At 39.5% G+C, this 19,744-nt stretch overlaps 1 protein-coding gene across 1 annotated transcript in view; it reads right to left on the reverse strand.

The window, feature by feature from the left end:
* xkr7 (XK, Kell blood group complex subunit-related family, member 7) overlaps positions 1-18,973 on the reverse strand; it is a 63,042-nt gene extending 44,069 nt beyond the window's left edge. The window contains exon 1 of the mRNA XM_034131857.1: positions 18,378-18,973. Within this exon, the coding sequence (XP_033987748.1) occupies positions 18,378-18,973 (596 nt within the window). The remainder of the gene's footprint in view (positions 1-18,377) is intronic.
* Between the last annotated feature and the right edge of the window lie 771 nt (positions 18,974-19,744).

Consider the following 19,744-nt stretch of genomic DNA (forward strand, 5'->3'; position numbering starts at 1 on the left):
ATTATTTTTTATACTATTCACTTGTAGCAAGTCAAACATAACTACACTTGTTCATGGTCATGAAGCACGCACATTACTGGGTGTCTGCAATGACTTAAAAGCAAAAGATTGACAGTTATTGAAAACCACAATTAATGTTGTACCGTAGTACGGTGAAACACACAAGCTAATTCACAAGAATGTCTTTGCCTATGAAAAGAATCCAGGTGTTTTCTTACCACATCAAAAACAGGGTTGTTAAATGCAGGGTTATTGTTGACACCTTGACAGCTGCACAATGATAACCCCTCAGCTCCTTTTATTTGCCAACAATTCTGAAATGATAACTTTAAATAACAAGGAGCAGATAGAAATAGAGTCTCAATGTGTCTGAATTCTTGTTTCTCAGTAAGGATATCCAGCTTTATAAAACAAGAACATACTCAAACTGTGAAATGAATGTCCATGTTACATGAATGAGACTCCACATCATGGACTCTGAAGTGAAGTCTCCATTAGCTCATATCTCTGTGTTTCCTTCTTTCCTTTTGTATTACCCCCCTGACAATCATGTCTCCTCTCTTTAGCCTCATATCCATCCCTAAATCCAAGAGAGAGAAAGAGACACAGATGAATCAGGGCGGTTCAAAAAGAGGTTAAGTTCTCAGTTAAAGGATATTTTCCTCTTTTCTTGTGGTTTCATTAGTTTGCCTTTTCCCTCAATCCCTCTGTTCTGTTTCTCTCTTTACCTCCTCTGTCTCGCTCCATAATGAAACATGTTGGTTGGTTTTTATTTAAGAAGCATCAAACTGTAGCTCTGTTTCCCCCCCTGCCTTTTCATTTTCCATTCTTTTCATTATTCCACAGTCATTTCCACTATTGATTATAAGCTATTTCTCTTTTCCTTTCCCCTCATCTACAAAGCGGCTTCATTAGCAACACATTCTCACACTCATTATTTCTCTTTTAAATGAAAGGACGTCTGAAATCACACACAAACACCAGCCTCCACAGAAGTATTTTGTCTGTCAAAATTGCAGACATGTCTCTTTTCCCTCTTTCACCCGGCGAAGTACAAAACACGAGGGAACAAAGAGAGACAAGTAGAGAGGGAGGGGAGAGGTGAAAGAGGGAGACAGATGGACATGTAGAGAGAGAGAGGAGAAAACAAGACAGAATGAAAATGTCAGATTTGATGTTATTGTCCACATGTCAGGATTTGCAATCTACAGTGGGTTTGATTGACAGAGGAGGGGGGGCGGTACTTGTTGTTTTAGAGCCAAAACAAAAGAAACTCGCCGGCAGAGAGCTCAACCTGCCGCTGCACGATCCTCTACATATTAGACATGTTGTCAATCTGAAACACTTCCATGATGTGATGGAAGAAAATACATTGTTTAAGTCAGACTTATGTCAACTGACAAACATCATTAACATTTCCAAGTCTGGCCCAACTATTAAAAACATGTAAGACAGCCCAAGACAAAAACAAATTAAATATCTGTATACTTTTGGTCTTAGCACGACATTCTATACAAGTCATTTGGATCAAAAATGTTTAAGATTAACAGCTATTTATGTAAACTACAGTGAGAAACAATAACATTTTGGTCCAGCCATTTCAAGAATATATACCTAATCCATAAGCAACACTTCTTTAAAGTTCATGGTAAATTTCCCTAAAACTTGTAAGAGTTAAGAAGTCAAATCTGAGGCTAGAATAACCTCTGATAAGGACTTTAAAGGCTTGAATTATGAAAAAGAAAAAAAGCTCAAACATTAAGAAAAAGTGACGGCTCCTTGACAAGAAAAACTTGCTCTTAAAAAGAAATCGTTTGCCCTTGTTTGACCGAGCTGACAGACTTTAAACACCGGATCAAATTCCCTTCAGAGATTCTGACAAATTCTGATAAATGTACTTTTTAGAACAGAATAAGGGGTTCAATAGATTCATAAGAATTTTCATAACTCTTATATTTGAAGCGTTCCTATTATGCTTTTTTGGTTTTCCCTTTTACCGTAGGTTGTTATATAGGATTTTGTAAATGGTCTGCCGAGTCTAACATTCCCCATATAAATGCCTCTATTGGACTCCTTTGTTTACTTATGTAACATAGTGACATCACAGTGTAACACTTGCGCTTTTATTGGTTAGCGCTCCAACACATTGCACGTGATAGTTTAAGGGGCGGGACATCTCTAAGCTGTGTACCAATCACAACAGAGCCGGCCAGCTAACCAATCAGAGCAGACTGGGCTCTGGTTTCAGACAGAGGGTGAAAAGAGGTGCTGCAGCACAGGCAGTATGAGAAAATACCTTTTTGAACATTAAAGCATGTGAACATTCAAGGTTCAAGATTCAAGGTTCAAGGCTCAAGGCTTTTATTGGTCATGCGTCATAGCTACAGTGTAGTTATGACGATGACAATCTTAGGTCACAGGTTCCTCCAACAGTGCAACACAATAAAACTGAAAAAAATAGTGCAAGTAAATACAAAAAGAAAAATTGTAAAAAAGTGAAATAGTGGAATAGTGCAATAAGAGTCTGTATGCAAGTAATATGATATATTAGATACATCATTTCTAAATTGCAGCCAGATTAATATTGTGGAACATGTCACAGTAGAGGCACGAAATACAAAACCTAAAATCAGCATAATAGGGACATTTTAATTGGACTGGAATATGAGAAGAGGAGAACAGTTTCAATCAAGATAGTATTTTGAAAAGGTTAAGAATAATTCAAACAATGTAATGGTGTGTAAAAAAACATACCATATTCTTCTATAAGCTTGTTTTTACTATTTTCTCTACTGAAGGAAAAGTTGATATACTTTCCTTTACAGTTGTGCTCGAGGCGTACAGACTCTACAGAGAACTGGACGAGGCCTGGCGAGTAGAGAGCTGAGGCTTTGAACTTCAGGAAGGTTAGTGATTGATTTATCAGGCTTGTACCTTCAGAGCCTCATTTCTCATTACAAACAGGAGAGGGCTGATCAGACTGGAGTTTAAATCACAAACAAACACCTCAAAGTATAGTTCAAATGACTGCAGGCTGAAATAGCTGTACTTAAAAACCGTCAGTTTACCTACAATATGCTGCTTTTTGATTATTCAATTGTTGATTTACAGCGGTATGTTTTCTATGTTTTATTTCAGAATTGCTGCCAACATTTATTCATTGATATATAAACAGGTCTGATAAAGATAAAAAAGCACATAATTCAGGGATGAACATGCTGTCGACTCCAACATAAACATGTCATTGGAAGAAGATAATCACAAGTGTTTATGAAACCGCACACTTAACCCATGAAAATATAATGAAGGATCTTTTATTAACACTGACAGGAGAAGTGTGTTTCAGCCCCTCATCAGGCTCATGGTAATGAGTAGCATGTCAAAGGTTTAAAAACACACCCACGTGTTGGTGCAGTGATCAGGCAGACGAGTGTGTAAAATATGCTATAACTGCAGACAATCAATATGGGCTCAAATGTCATAAAACATGTATTCATAAATATAGCAATACGCATAGGAAATAAAACAGCATTACTCATGGGTGGAAAAAGAAAAATCCTGTCAGTGCTAATAAAATATCTTTGTTTAGTTCTTATACTGCAAACACTTATTATTTTCTGATGAAACATGATGTTGTGCTGCCTGAAAGCTGTTTCCCTCGTGCAAAAAAACAACCGAGCCAAAGACTGCTTGCTTTATATACAGAGTCAATAATTGAGACTTAATCTTCCTGTGCCAGAGACGGAAGAATGTTCCGGGAATATTTCAACAAACGTGGAAGAGACCACTGCAGTTTGACGGTTTGTTGTGTGTGGATTTAGATATATTTTTCAGATTGAATGTGAAACAACAAGATAACTGCTCCAAGCAACAACTACCGTAGCATCTATTTAGACTGAAAGTGATTCAGTCCATCAGAGGGAATTGAATTGGTTGCAAAAATTGTCATATTGTATAGAAGTCTATGAAAAAATGATCCATATTCTCACTTGATTTATTACCTCAGGAAACAACAGAAACACAAGTCTTACATGCTAGTGTAAAGTCTTCTTCAATAAAGCATGATGTTCATTTTGTAAATGATGATCACATTTAGAATAAATTCATTCGAATAAGATTAATGCAGCATATACATAAGGGCGTGGCTACGTTTAGGCCTCTACCAAAGGGTTGTCTCCTTGTTTTTATCTTGCAACATTAAACATTTCAACAGTGTTTTCAGTTCATGAAAGTTCATTTTAACGTTTTGGTCGCCTTAAAATATCTTGTTTAGCATTATACTGTAGTTAGCTCCACCCTTTCTTGTCACTTCTAGTTGCAATAAACCAAGTTGGCAAAGGCCAAAATGTCAAACTTAAAGCTTCAAAATGGTAAGACATAAATAGGGGACCTTGTTCACCTCTCATAAACAGTATGTGGATATATACAGTAGAGGGGCTAGCAGAAGTACTAGGAAAAAAATCACAGAATCACCCAAATCAGTAGTATACAATCTCTGGGGACCATGCATTTCCGTAATAAATGTCATGTTAATTCACCATATAGGCATAGCTTTTGGTACATTGCAGTCTGCACAAAAGTTGTCCATGCTGATGGCTTAGCTACATTTGAATGCTCATGTATGGACTATATTTGGCTAAGATAATCATATGTGACCCCGAGACTGTGACCCTAAAAATCTTTGCATCTTTGCATCTTTTCAGTCACAATCTGGGACATTCACATTTCTACGTTATATAGTAAAAACCTCTCTGTAGACACATCTACAGAGAGTTAGATTCAGTTTTGTCTTTCTCCTGAATTCTTACACAAGTGTTATGCAAAATTAAATATTATACATCCGTCTGATGTTTGTCTGAGAATATGCTCAAAAACTGACGGCCAAACACTTGAGTCAGAATTTCCGGCTGCTTGCACAAAAGACTCACTGGTAGTGTTACATCAGATCCCTCTCATGTTTTATTTGGTGAACAGGAGTGTACGCATATCTAATAGATGGTTTAGTGTGCCACAGGTTGCAGGCCTGTTGATTTATGTTCAGATCATGGTAAGGACAGTTGGTAAAGTCATACAGCTCCGGTTATCTAGCAACAGTTTTTTTTTAAGTGGATTAAGTGGATATTCTTTTTGTATATTTATGTTTTTGAAGACATTTATTATTTTCTGTATAATATATATGGCCTAATTTCTCCTTTTAATTTCTCTTTAGGTGTTTAAATATGCATTAATAAACCAAACCTGATTCCTTGTCTGTGAAAACAAACATGCAGCATTCTCATGGAAAGTGTTGAAGCCCCAAATGGAAACTCTTTGATGATCTGGTAACATGACAACTCTTATTATTAAAGCAGTCAAAGAAAGGGTACATGGATATCTTTATCAAATATCAAATTGATACTAAAATCCTGAAATCTAAAGGGACTGGAACACTGCATGTAACTGTAAGGGCCTAAAAGGGTCCTTAACACAAACATGTCTTCATCTTTGGAGTTGTTTCCACACACACACACACACACACGCACACACACACATGTTCAGAAGAAGATCCAGGGAGACAGATCAGAGAGTGTGAGAGTTCAGAGAGCTCGGAGAGAGAAAACTAGAATCCACAGCGATACAATAGCTCCTCTGGGCTTGGAACATAAAGTTCACACACTCGGGGAGAACGTGTCTGAATGTTTTTGTACGAATGAAAGCAAGAGAGAGACCAAAAGAGGAGGAACAAGATGTGTGTGTGTGTGTGTGTGTGTGTGTGTGTGTGTGTGTGTGTGTGTGTGTGTGTGTGTGTGTGTGTGTGTGTGTGTGTGTGTGTGTGTGTGTGTGTGTGTGTGTGCACCTGCAGGGGACACGCTAATAACATGCATCAGTGAAGCGCGCACAGAGATAAACTAACAAACCCTCTGCAGGCCCCAGTCCATGTTCTGTCCTAGATTACACCATCTATCTATACATCTATGTCTATCTAATATATATCTAATTTATCTTACCATCCATCTTAATCCATCACCAGTTTTCTGTTGATGATATTCAGATTGATATGCTAAAACCACGAGGGGGAATATGGAGGTTAAGATAAAACGGGTAAATACCAAAACCAAAAACAGACATGGAGTGAAAGTAGAATTTTCTGAGGCTACGACTGATCTTTATGCATCAGTAAGTCACTGATGACATGTATTTGAGTGCCATTTAGCTGGAACGACAAATGGAGTCTTGATGATTGCTAAGATATGCAGTGACTTTATCGGTTTATTTCACAGCATGGTCATCGTGTGCCACACACATCCATAGAGTGATGCAGTAATGAGTCCTTAAACCCAGACAAGACTTAAGATGTCAGCACTTCTGGATCCCTCGTCTTGAAGTTATCATTTTTTTGAACATGTTCTTGGTTAGAAGACTCAAAGAAAATCTGTGCATTACAAAAATTCAAAATCTTGCCAAGTATATTCGTCTAATATCCAGTCAGAATATGTCTTTACACCTGATATAGGACATAATAACTTCAGAAGTAACACTGCAGTGAGATATCGGGTCTTGTTTTTAGACAATGCATCATCTTGTTAAGTCAAACTATCTTATTTTGAGTTGTATCTCAGATGAAACACACATTTGTTTACATATTTATTAGAAAATCACCAACCAACATCAGAAAACAGAAAACTTTTGAGCATTTGCAGCTTAAATTGTAACACAACATTTCCTGATTCTGGTCAAATATAGTTCACCATTAGTTCTCCCAGCTAATTACAAGATCTGATTCATCTAAATATCCCTTCTTATTTCAAGAAATCTTACCAAGCTAATTTTCACTTGTTCTATTGGCAGATGTTTGTACTTATTTCAAGTGTAAACAGCTTGTTTTCATTATTGTTTAACTTGTTTTTGGAGCAGCATTTTTTCCAGTGTGGTTAACCCAAGTTACAGCGCCAAGCTAAGACAACTACTCTCCCTCCGTCTTGCCTTACCTGACTCAAACCATAAAACTCTTATAAAATACAGTCTGCTTTTCCCAATCCACCAATCCATGATGAAATGGAGATATTCTGACTAGGCAGTTAATTTGGAGCTAAGAGCTGTAATAAAAAGAAATAAACTTCCTTGGTCCCTGAGGAGAAACTGGGTCATTACGGCAGCGCTGAGGCTTGGAGCGAGCAGCGAGGGGTTCACTGTTCAGGACGCTGGCAACTCTGCTGAGGGTGGTTATACACTGAGACTTGTGGATAAACCAGTGAGAATTATGGGGATCTATTTGGGTTGTATTCATGTACCGTAGTATCTATCTATCTTTATACACTGAAAAGGGTTGTGAAGCTTTACCTTAATGCCAGGGCATCAAATACCCAATGCTACAAAGCACCTTAACGCACAAAAAGTAAACAGAAGAAGCATTAAAAGACAAACAAGGGAGTAACAAAGCACGGTTATGTGTACCAATAAAGGATTTGTGAACTGATCTGAACAAACAGGACTTTCACATAGCATTTGTGTCCCAAGAGAAACAAAAGGCTGAGTTATATTTGCTGACGTTGTCATGTCATGTAGATGTCATGTTAATGTATCATAGTAAGTAACATCATGAGTAGCTTTTTTTTTAACCCAAATTTTTTTCTCAATGCAATAAAGTTGTTTTAAACCTTACCGTAAATGTGCTGTGTTACAAAGATGATTAGGTGGCAAATGTCTGGCTCAAGTTTTAACCCAAAAGGCTGCCCCTAGCATCAATGTGTATAGCCCAAGTGGCAAATTATGACAAGTAGCTGGTCCCCATGGTCATTGTTAGATAAAAACTGTTTTCCCCATTTCTTTAAACGCACAGAAGAGCACAATCAGCTTTCAGTTGGGCTCTTTATTTAACTTTGTACACAATGCTGCTTTTGATAGCTCTATATTTACTTAATTGAGGCCAAAACATTAGAACATTTTGGAAAAACACATTGTTCCCCCTCAATGAGTTTCTGTCAAATAATCTTTCATTTGAAACCCACCCTGCCTCTGCTTTAATTAGTTATCAGCTGTCTTTAGTTTCCTCAGTAATAGGCTGTTTGCACCAGTGCGGTTTCAGGGGACTGCATGTCACAACACAAAGGACTGATGATATATTATGAAATGAGAATTAACATATTTTCACAATGTAATAATTAGTGTGTAGGCTGCTGTGGTGGTGCAGGAACTGTCAATGTAATGGCTGCAGGTTTGGTATGGAAGAGTTTTAGTTCACATTAGTGAGTGTTGTTCACATTCTGTGTCTGTAAATAGTCACATACTTCAATGTGTGTGTGCGTGCGTGTGTGTGTGTGTGTGTGTGTGTGTGTGTGTGTGTGTGTGTGTGTGTGTGTGTGTGTGTGTGCCCACCTGCAGGGCACATGCTAATAACATGCATCAATGCAGCACAAGCGCCAACTGAGCATGTGCAAGATGTCCTACATTCAGCACACAAACACCTTCAGACGATGTTGAAGGGGAGCTGAGAAGCATGTGTCAGACTTTTCAAACTTTTAATCGTCACCCACCCCCACCTGAGATGATTTTGGGATAACAGCTGAAAGCGAAAGCAGAGAGACCTAGACTGTAAACATAGAGAGAGAGAAAGAAAAAATGCCTCATCCCCATTCACACACACACACACACACACACACACACACACACACACACACACACACACACACACACACACACACACACACACACACACACACACACACAGACACACGCTCTGGAAGTGTGATTGACAGCTCCCTCAAGGGCTTCAGTTAATTATTCAGCTCAGTCTGACGGACCGACAGACAGGAGCGCATACAGAGAGACAGAGCATCAGTCAGAGAGGAAGACAGGCACGCAGACAGACACACAGGCAGGCAGAAACATCATCAAAACTTCCCTCCAGGCATATTTTTATTCATAATCAATAACTCTATTGAATTTTACATAAACCTATGTGCAATTACAGTTTTCCAGGATTTTAAATTATTAAAGAGACACATTTGGAAATTCTGCTCATTCACCTGCTGCTGGCCACCACGAGGGAGAACAGTTTCAACTCTACATCAACAAAAAACATCTTGTACTTTAACGCATCACAGCCTATATACACAGTCTATGATCACAGCCAATAACTTAAAGGGGACCTATCATGCAAAATGCACTTTTGTACGTCTTTTATACATGAATATGTGTCCCCGGTGTTCCAGGGAACTCACCAAGTGTCAGAAAACACAACCCTCTCTCTTTTCCTCCATACCCAAATCTCTAAAAACGGGGCTGCAACGGAGCTGATACAGATTTGAAATTGTTCTGACGTCAGAAACGGGGAGCTCCGCCTATATGGGCAACTCTCCACCTATCAGGGGAATGGGGGATTGGGCCACGGCCACGGCCAATGCCGCTCGAAAGCGCTGGAGACGCTGTAGTACATATGCCAGGCCTGTAAGTGGCGCTGTAGTCTGCCACAAAAGCAGCGAAGAAGACTTCTCACAGAATCAGCCCTTGCAAAAACAGGGCTGGAAAACAGCAAATAGAGCGAAATGAGGCATGGCTAAAATGCATGATCTGTTTGGTATTTTGAAAAAAAAACTTCACAGACATGTTTTATATAGGTATGGCCCTACAATATATTATTCAAATATAGCATGATAGGTCCACTTTAAGTGCTGCTGTTGCTCCCTATTAAAAGTATTTCAAAAGTGATTATGGCTTGAGGATTTTATTGTGAAGCAGATGCAAGTTGTTTTCGTTGTTGGTGCAGAAGTTTTAGATACTGAAATGTAAAGCTGGAAAGTTGCAGTTTGGCATAATCTCAACCAAAACCTGTTCTGTTCCTCCAGGTTTCTTTAATGCAAAACAATCAATGTGAATAATCCCTGCAGTAATTCAGTTGTAAGATTGATCTAATTGAGTATTTCAGGAAAATCCAGGCAACATGTCCTCATAGAACAGTACATATTGTGTCTCATGCAAAGTCATTTGTTGTATGTTTTCTACAAATGTTTAGATACTTGACCAGTTAGTGCGCCCAGGGGAAGCTCCATGGCCAAAAACACTTACATTAGGAGATATACGTGCTGCAGTTTCAGAAACAAACTTGAAAAAAAATGCTGCAAATATAGAAAATGCTGCACGAACACATTGGTTATGTTTAGAAAAATATTATGTTTCTGTTCCATTAACTGTTATGTAACTTAAGGGAATTGGCTTTATACAATAGTTAGGTAAGTTACGTAACAAAAGAATGACACAGCAAGTCAGATTTGACTTTTGGTTTCACCCAAAGCACTAACACTGGTCTCAAGTCCTGTGTTTGTTTGACCCATCCTTCCAGTGTGACCTCCTGCAAACACAGACAGTGTCACTCTGTGTGATGTTTGCAGAAAACACAGAGTATTACTTTTCCCTGGTACAAACCGTGAGTGAGAACAGCCTGATGCGGTACAACTGCACTTCACAAAATAACAGCAATCCACTTAAGTGTCTGTTATGATCCATCTGAAATCAATTCAAACCTCAAACAACTTCATGAGAAATACCTTATGACGGTCTTATTTTCGCAGCATTTACTCTCTAGTTGTGTAATGCTTCAGAACAAGCTCCACCACTTCAAACATCCACACTACATTTCAAATGTTCTGCCTGAATTAAACCATCAGTAATACAACAAAAACTAATCACTGGCTAAAGGAGCTCAATCAGTGTGGTATTCAGAGAGGACACACTCCTTCACAGGCTAAATGCAGGGCACACAGTCCTCACCCACAACCAGTTATTACAGAAGCCAAGAAAGACCTTCCATTGTTTCTGTGATTATTAACAATGTTTAATATGCATTAAAAAAAGACGTTCATAGTCGGCTCAGCTCACTAAATGCTCCGATTTACTTCAGTGCTTTCAAAAAATAGGTTATCTATTCTAAAACCACCAAACCTTTTCCCGTTCTTCTGCATTATAGATTACATTTAATACAACTTATTGAAGAACAACAACTAAATGAATGTGTAAAAAATAAATGCTAATATTTTCTTATTGCATACTGTATGTAGTGCACTCAGATCTTGTACTTGAGTAAAAGTAGAAGTACCAGAGTGTAGGAATACTCTTTAAAAGAGCTGGTAAATGACCAGAAACAGAAGAATTGTCATGTTTTGAAAAGTGTGTCCACAAGTTTATTTTTCAAATATCAGTATTTTTGCTCAGTCTGAATTTGATTTAGACCTCCACAATATAACATCTGCTCTTATGTGATCTCAGCCTGGGATGAATGCTTCATGTTTTAAAAAAACACGCCATAAATATGTCATTATATCCATATTATAAAAAGGTAAAATATCTGTCAGGAGGACCTGCTATCAGATTTTTTTTTATTCTCATTCTGCCAACCGGCCTGCCAATCGCTAGTTCTCTAAGTGACAGGCCCCCAAATTAAAATGAAAGTAGGAGCAATAATCACTGAGTCACTTCATTTGTGAATGAACAGTGGAGCAACCCCTCAATGAACACCCACACACATTTGAATGATTCAGCGTATTGAGCTACTTTGAGGCTGCCAGTTAGCCACTCGCGCTGATTATTAGCCGCGGCCGGACGGACACGACTAACAGTCAGACCACCTGGGCTGAGTGACCATTTGGAACCGATTCAATTACTTCTGGGATTGATTGATCTGGTCTGGCACAGGCAGGGGCCAATTCGATTGTCCTAAAAACTGCAACGCTGGCCGACCATTAAACTGCAGGCCAGAGACTGAAGCTGATAGTCAGTCTGTCCTCCTGTCTGTCCATCTGTCTTTACACTAGGCTTCCTGTGTTTCTGATTGAATTCCTCTAATACATCTTATAATACCCTAAAAAGGGAATGTCTTCATTGCATATGTTTTTAGCAGATACAAATAATGGGAATGCCTCTCTGTATAAAAAGTTAACACAAACTACATACTCCAAAATGATCATATCATTTGATCATATTATGCTCATTTTCATGTTCCTATTTGTATGTTGTGCCTCTCCTGTGACATGTCTCCATGCTTTAATGTTCAAAAAGCTCTTTATTTTCCTCATACTGCCTGTGCTGCAGCACCTCTTTTCACCCTCTGTCTGAAACCAGAGCCCAGTCTGCTCTGATTGGTTAGCTGGCCGGCTCTGTTGTGATTGGTCAACCAGTTAGAGATGTCCCGCTCCTATAATTTACAATATGTTGGAGCGCCAGCCAATAAGTGTTACGTATGATGTCACTATGTTACGGAAGTAAACAAAGGAGTCCAATGGATCCAAAACGTTCTTCGCCAAACAGAAGCAAATGTTATATTCTGCACTTTGATTATGGGATGTGAAAAGTAGATACTTGCAATTATTGCAGGCATGATTGTGCCTTAAAACAATTTCAACAAAAACTAAACACTGTAACCTTCAATAAGGGAGGATTTATTGTAGATCCGAACGACTGAAAGCGTTTTTCATAATCCTTTGTAAACATTTAAAGCAAAACATCAATTGATAATTGTATAGTGTATGAAACTTAACAAAGGGCTAACATCACTCCTTGTGTGAAGCCGTTTTCTAACAAAATGCTTCATCAGCATCAGTGAGACGTTTGCTACAATTCCCAGAATGCCTTTCAACAACCCACAGATAAAGAGATGTGACCTTGCTGCTTTTCAGCTGTGGATTTTAAATGTAGATGGAAAAAGCGATATCAACAGCGGAGCGCGAGTCTCCAGTCGGGGAAAGGTGAGTCGACCTTGAGTCTAACCTGTCTTTATACTGCAATGCATTATGGGATTTATCCTGGTCCTGTGGCTCTGAATGCTGGTCTGTGTTTCTCCTATGAGATAAACTTGAATTCATTATTGTAATATTCAGGAGGGGAAATAAAACAAAGTGTAATCCCTACTAGCTCGTGTGTTTCTTTATTAGTATGTATAAGGATTATCCCTTAATGACTGACAGAGAGATGCAAGACAAAGAAAGAAAGTCAGCCAAAACAGGGATTATTCTTCTACCCAGTGATTTAAATACTATACAAACAAGGGCTTAGTGGATATACACTGAAACCTCTAATAGAAACTATTATAATTTCCGTGTTTTAACTTTTCTATAACAATCTTAATCCGAAGATGTGCTAAAATCCAAGCCCACAAGGTCAGTGTTCACCATAAACTAAAGATTAAAACAGGATATGCAACATCTTCTCTAATTTATACTTTTCCAGGAAAACAACATTTGACTTTTATAAGGATGCAACTAGAATGTACTTTTACTTACAATGATTATCTAAATTAATAGTTTGATCTTTTAATAGCACAATTCAAAAATGCCCAAAGTAATATGCTCAAAACGTTAATGTTATCCAATCATCACACATTTTAGGATACAATATAGGAAAAGCTGGCAGACTTTTAGATAATTTTGTGCAATGTGCATCATCCAATGACATTACTGTCAACAGTGTGCTTTCAACTTGAGGACAACAGTTTGGGGTAGTTTCCTGTTCCAGCATCACTGTGCCTGGTGCACTACAGAGCCCATGAGAAACGCCTTGCTTGCACAGATCGCAGAGATCAGCTCCATCCTCCACCTTTGGGATGAACTGGAAGTCTGACTGAGAGCCGCCCTTATCTCAGAACATCAGCACTGAACCTCACTATTGCTCTTGAGGCTGAATGGCAGCAAATCCTTGCAGTCAGTTTACTAAAATGGAGAGCCAGAAATAAAAAAAGGGTGTAATCTTCAGGGGTTCACATACCTTTGACAAAATAGGACTTTTGTGAGTACCTTCTTAAGACTCTTCAACTGGTAAAAAATCTATTAATGTGAGTATTTTCAGATTTTCTATCTAAATCTCTTTTGAGGTTTGACTTCACTTCTTGGTTGGTGATGATTGTAGTCAGACACGTTGTACAACCAACCATCCATCCCAGTCCTCTCCCTAAACTATTTGTGCGTCTGCAACAGCTTAACAATGCAAACTGTTTTGCTACTGAAAGACAATAATTATTATTGACATTGACAAAAGGTAGTTTGTCAGAGAAATACACATTTACTAAAGCAGAGAGAAAAGTCTCTGCAAAACATGATGGGATTGTGGGCAGACAGTGCAAGGCAAAATCTGAATACTTAGATCTCTTGTGTTTTAAATAAACAAATGCAATTTACAACCTGATATTTGACTGAACTACGCTCTAATGAAATGCAACTATTTGTAAATGTGACACAAAAAGAATCTTACATCAAATGCCAGACAGGTTAACGTTATTTTGACTATTTTTCATTTTGTATTAGCATTTGTCTTTTTTCTGTATTTGCCAAGCAGCTAGGATGTAAAATAATAATGTTATCTTTAGGGATGTCCCGATCACCTTTTTTTGCTCCCGATCCGATTCCGATCATTTGATTTTGACAATCTGCCGATACCGATTTTTCCCGATCCGATCTTTATGCAATGCATTAAGAGAAAAAAAAGGTAACAGATAACGGCTGGTCATCCAACGCGATGAATTCAGCTATCTTGGCTGTTATTTTTTTGGCCTTTTCACTGTTCTGGGGCAGTTTCTCTTTCCTTTTAAAAGTCTCTGAAAGTGTCGGTTGTTTCAGTGCCGTTACCTGAGTGGCCGCTGTGTACTCGTCGTGTTGTTGTTGGTGTTTGTATTAGATTGGTCGTGTTGAACGTAGCTCTGTTCTTTCCACCACGCGGAACCTCCGCCTTGCAAACATTGCATCTGGCTGTTACACTGCCTTCGCTTTCAATTTTATAATACTTCCAAACTCCTGACATTTTCTCTGTCCCGACTCCCGAGTCACCAGCTGAACGTAGCCTCTCGTTAGCTTACTGCTACTATTAGACACTGCGCCCACTGTTGCCAGATTTGAGAGAAATAAGCAACCAGGTCTATGAAAACAAGCCCAAAAGAAGCAACACATACATGATGTTGTGTAATTTTAAACCAAAACTAAGGCCTCAGGATGACTTTAAGATGTGAACATGGTCATTTTTGTTTTGTAACATTAAATAAAATTATTAAAAAAAATTATTAAAAAAAAAAAAAAAAAAAAAAAAAAGATTCCGATCCCCGATTTTTTTCTCCCGATTCCGATCTTTTGAAAATCACGTGATCGGCTCCGATCCCCGATCACGTGATCGGATCGGGACATCTCTAGTTATCTTATAGGGGATTGACAGAGCTAACATATAGCTATGATATAACTATTCAAATGCATTTTACCTATATGATTCAAACTGTGAGATTTGACTTGTTGAAGAAGTCATGTGGTCCAGATGTGAATTGAGACCTTCTACTTTGTTTGCGATGTTTAAATAGTTAATAACATTGGATTTGAATCACAAAGGAGGACACAATAATCTGCGATGGGGATGTTCGGCTGCAGGTGAAACTCTAAAGCATTTCCACAGGTGCTAAGTAAATCTCAGCTCATTAAATGTAAAACCAGAGTCTCAAATCCCAGTCAAACCAAACTCTGTCAAACTCTCCCGGCTGCAACATTAAAACAAACTCATTCTCATTCTCTGGCTCTCGGCATCTTATTGTTGTTCATTAATGCAGATCATTAACGAGTCTGCATGTAATTATACTCGTGCAAATTCCCAAATGCTCTATTTTTGAATTAGTTGATGTAACATCTTGTAAAATATTTAGTTTTTTTGGCTTCTTCTGCCTTCACAGAGAGGTCAGGAGACAGCTGCAGCCCGGAGCAAAAGGGCTCAAGGACGCTCATCTACTCTCCCTGAGAAGTGATTTCAATTCTCTGAGGGGTTAAAATCACTACAAACATAACAAGAGGCGTTTTATCTCTTCAATCCCGCTTTTGTTTTTTAAATGTTTTTTAAGCAGGGCATTTATTCTTGTTTTGCTCCACTGAGTTAGACTTTTAACCCTCTGATAAAGGAGCTTAAAACAACAAGTCCGGTTCAAAAGGTACCGACAGCTTGCTCTCTACATGTTTAAACAGTGTTTTTGTCCCATCATTGTGTGGTTACAAAGACAGTAACTATTACAAACTTGATTGCCTTAAATACACCAACTCAGGATAAATGGATCATGTAATGGTCAATGACTAAAAGCCACCCTATTGTGCTTTTTGGGGTTTTTGCTTTCCTGTGTGTTATATAGGTTTTTGTGCATTAAAATCCCAAAGTTCCCTCCAGTTACCCCCCCCCCCCCCCTGGAACGCCTCCATGGACTCCTTTGTTTACTTCTGTAACATAGTGACCTCACTATGTAACACTTGCATATTGTACATTGGCTAAGGAGCTTTTTGAACATTCAAACATGGAAACATGTCACAGTAGAGGCACTATATACAAATATGAACCTGAAAATGAGCAGAATCAAGCTCCTTTGAGTTTGAAATGTTAGCTTTCATGCTGCAAAGAATTAGACTGAATATGACAAAACATGGGGGACAGTGGTAAAGTACTTCATTTTACTGCAAACATATAAAGAAAATAGGAAGGGAGAAGATATAAAAGGGAAGGAGGGCACAAACAAGCAGAAAATAAAAGCTTCCTGCTGAACTGCTGCCGGAAAATATCATATTCAATAAAAAAAGAAAATCATTACTCACGCTGCACATTGATTTAAAACTAGCTGGTGACTACTTGGGTGTTTTTTTTTTTTTTAATGTACTGCAGAGGGTTGCATTGTTGTTCGTGAATCTTGTAAAGTAGTACAGCGTTACTCAAGTCTGTTCTGGACTCATGGGCTTTTTTAGTAAGTTAAAGTATACTTGTTCTTCAGAAAATTAAACTGTATTGTCTCTGTTTTTTTTGTAAGGTGTCTATAGCCAAAAATGTTTGGAGCTACTGGTTTCATCTTTAGAATTTAATTGTATTTCAGGAGCTTGTGTTGTAGCGGCGTCACATAGCTGCTTTGGAAGCGCCGCCTTTTTATTTAAGTGATTGGTTGTTTCATGTTTGTACTAGTGGGGTTTCAAATGTGATGGCACATGCATGGGGTACTCTTTTCAAAGATGTGCCTGTTGTCTGTGTTGTTTTAAAACGTGTGTCATAATGGATCCGTTAACTTGAACTGCAAACCAAATGTTCCCATGGGTACAAATAAAACAACCTGAACCTATCACATGTTTGTATCTTACCTGTTAAAGTGAAAAGTATAACCCAAATAAATGTAGAGAAGTAAAATAATCAATCATTCGTTCTTTATATGTATAATACCATTTTGAGAGTTGCTATCAAGACATTTAAGCAAATTAAGTATTTTCTGTTTCCTTAACCAACACTATTACATACACCAAAGGACTGAACAGTTAACTAACTATGAACATTTGGTCTCAGTCGAGAATGATTTCAGAAACTGCTCAGACTTTAACATAAGTGAATTTGACTAACAGCCCGGCTGCTGCTCATAATACTTTACTCTGTTCATTATGGTTAACATTATTGAATATTTTTAGTACAAGTTGCAGTTGCTATTTCTGTCATTGTATGCTTATAATGGATATTTTAATTTCATTTGTTTAATATGCATGTAGACTGTGGTTTCATGCTATAACATGCGGGTTAACTGACAACCTGGTGATGTCATTAATGTTTCACAATGTTTGAAGTTGACTCAAAATCAAGTAAACTCGGCTCTTAAGCAATTACAATTAAAGAAAAAACACCTTAAAATTGGGGGGATGGACACAGTTTAATGCACAGGATAGGAAATCAGTTTGGATGTATTGTGGGAGGAATGCTGCTTTAAAGATTTTGCCCGTGGATGCTCTCATTTTACATTTGATCAATCTGCCTGCGTGTGGAGGAAGAAAAGATTCAGTTTCAAGAACATGACAAGCAGCCAGATGAGGAGAAGAGGAGCACAGAGCTAATATTCCTGTCAGCATGTCCGGACAGAGAGAGAGGAACCACGGGAAGAACTGTGTGTCAGACCTCAGAACAGAATCTGTCACAGCCAGGACGAGAAGGGCAGATGGACGAAACGCCTCATGGGAGAGGAATTCATATTTTTACTATCACTGTTGTAAGTGATGTGTGAATAAAACGAATTCAGCATTGTGGCAAAATACTCTCACTCTGTCCCGATCGATTTCTGCACATTTCTGTCACCAGTAGGACAGGTAATATTTTGGGGGATCAGCGCACACACATGCACATTGCACATAAAAGGGCATCGACGTGCACACACATGTAGCGAGCACGTACACACACACATCCAGACCACTATCCAGCTTGGAAGACAATGCTCACATGTGCACACATTAAACACACCAGCACGTATACGCTCACACACACACACACACACACACACACACACACACACACACACACACACACACACACACACACACACACACACACACACACACACACACACACCCCTCTTGTTCCCCACAGCACCCCAGCGGTCCTACCTCCAGACTTGACCCAGCTGCAGGACGTGGAGCACGGCTTGAAAGACCCACATGCAGACGATGCAGCACCTCCGGGGGCCCCCGACTCTCCCTGCCGTCGCAGGCGGAGCAGAGGCTGTATAAACCGGGGTAGCATTTGCCGCGTTCCCCGCTGCCGCGCTCCCGCCGCGCTGGTCGCTGTCCTTGGTGCTCAAAGTGTCGCTCGCCGTGGCCGCGCCGCCTGCCGCCACCGCGCCGCTCCCGTTGCCGCTCGCCGCTCCATCCCCGCAGCTCAGATCCGAGTAGTCATACATGAACCACCTGAAACTCAATATCTGGACCACAGCGGAAGGCACCACGACGAAGACGAGCGTCAAGCCGAACCACCAGTAGTCACCTCTCAGGTAGTAGTCGGCGGCCAGCCACAGGTCGGTCGCGCCGTCGGAGAAAAAGACGAGCAGCGCGCAGAGCACCCAGCAGCAGTCCAGCACCGTGTACGGCTTCCCGCCCAAGGCGCTGCAGCGGGGCCGGGCGGCGGGGATCCCCGGCTCCGAAAGGCTCCTGGGCGTGTTGTCATCTTCCACAGACACCGCTGCTCCATCCGACTTAGCGGCCATGTTGGTTAGGATAGGAGAGAAAGACAGAGAAAAGAGGTGGGGATACGGGAGAGAGAGGGAGGGAGAAGGGAGGGGAGGGGGCTGGCTGTGTGCAGGGGAGAGAGAGCGAGAGAGATTACATCATAACTAGCCTCATCATCAGCCAATTAATTGCGAGGTGTCATTACTAACAGGGCTTTTAACACCATGGCACCAGCAAGATGTTTGCAGGACATACAGCATCAAGGATATTCCTGCTAAACATTTTATCACCTGCAGTTTTTAGTTTTTGTTCCTGTCATTAAAACCTCTGTTACATTACGCTGTCTCTGCAGCAGCAGATGACAGGACTGTTGTTATAAACTCATATGTGAAGAGGGTTTTATAAGCTGCTCGTGCTGAGTATCAGTTTCTGACTTGGCACCTTCACTTGTCATTTTTTACTATGAATGTAGTAAACCTGTGAACGTCTTGCATCCTGTGCATGGGTTTCTTGGCTCCTCCTGCATGATGAATCTCCCTTCAGACAATAAATGTTCAAATGTGCTGTCCGCATACTTAAAATAATGTGCCCCACATTTAAACGATGAGAAATTGCAAGAAAAAGCAATCTGCAGTTTCATAAAAGTAGCTCTAGTCAGACAGATAATTTCACATAAGCTTTTCTCACTGGAACCGAAAGGTTAAAAGGTAACAACACGGTGTTTCCCCTATACTCTTATCTTTGTGCATAATATTAAAGGTACATTTTATTTCTTCAGGGGAAAAACCCTTGTCTGCATGTTGCGATCA

The sequence above is a fragment of the Trematomus bernacchii genome, unplaced genomic scaffold, assembly GCF_902827165.1.
Source record: "Trematomus bernacchii unplaced genomic scaffold, fTreBer1.1, whole genome shotgun sequence".
NCBI lineage: Eukaryota > Metazoa > Chordata > Actinopteri > Perciformes > Nototheniidae > Trematomus > Trematomus bernacchii.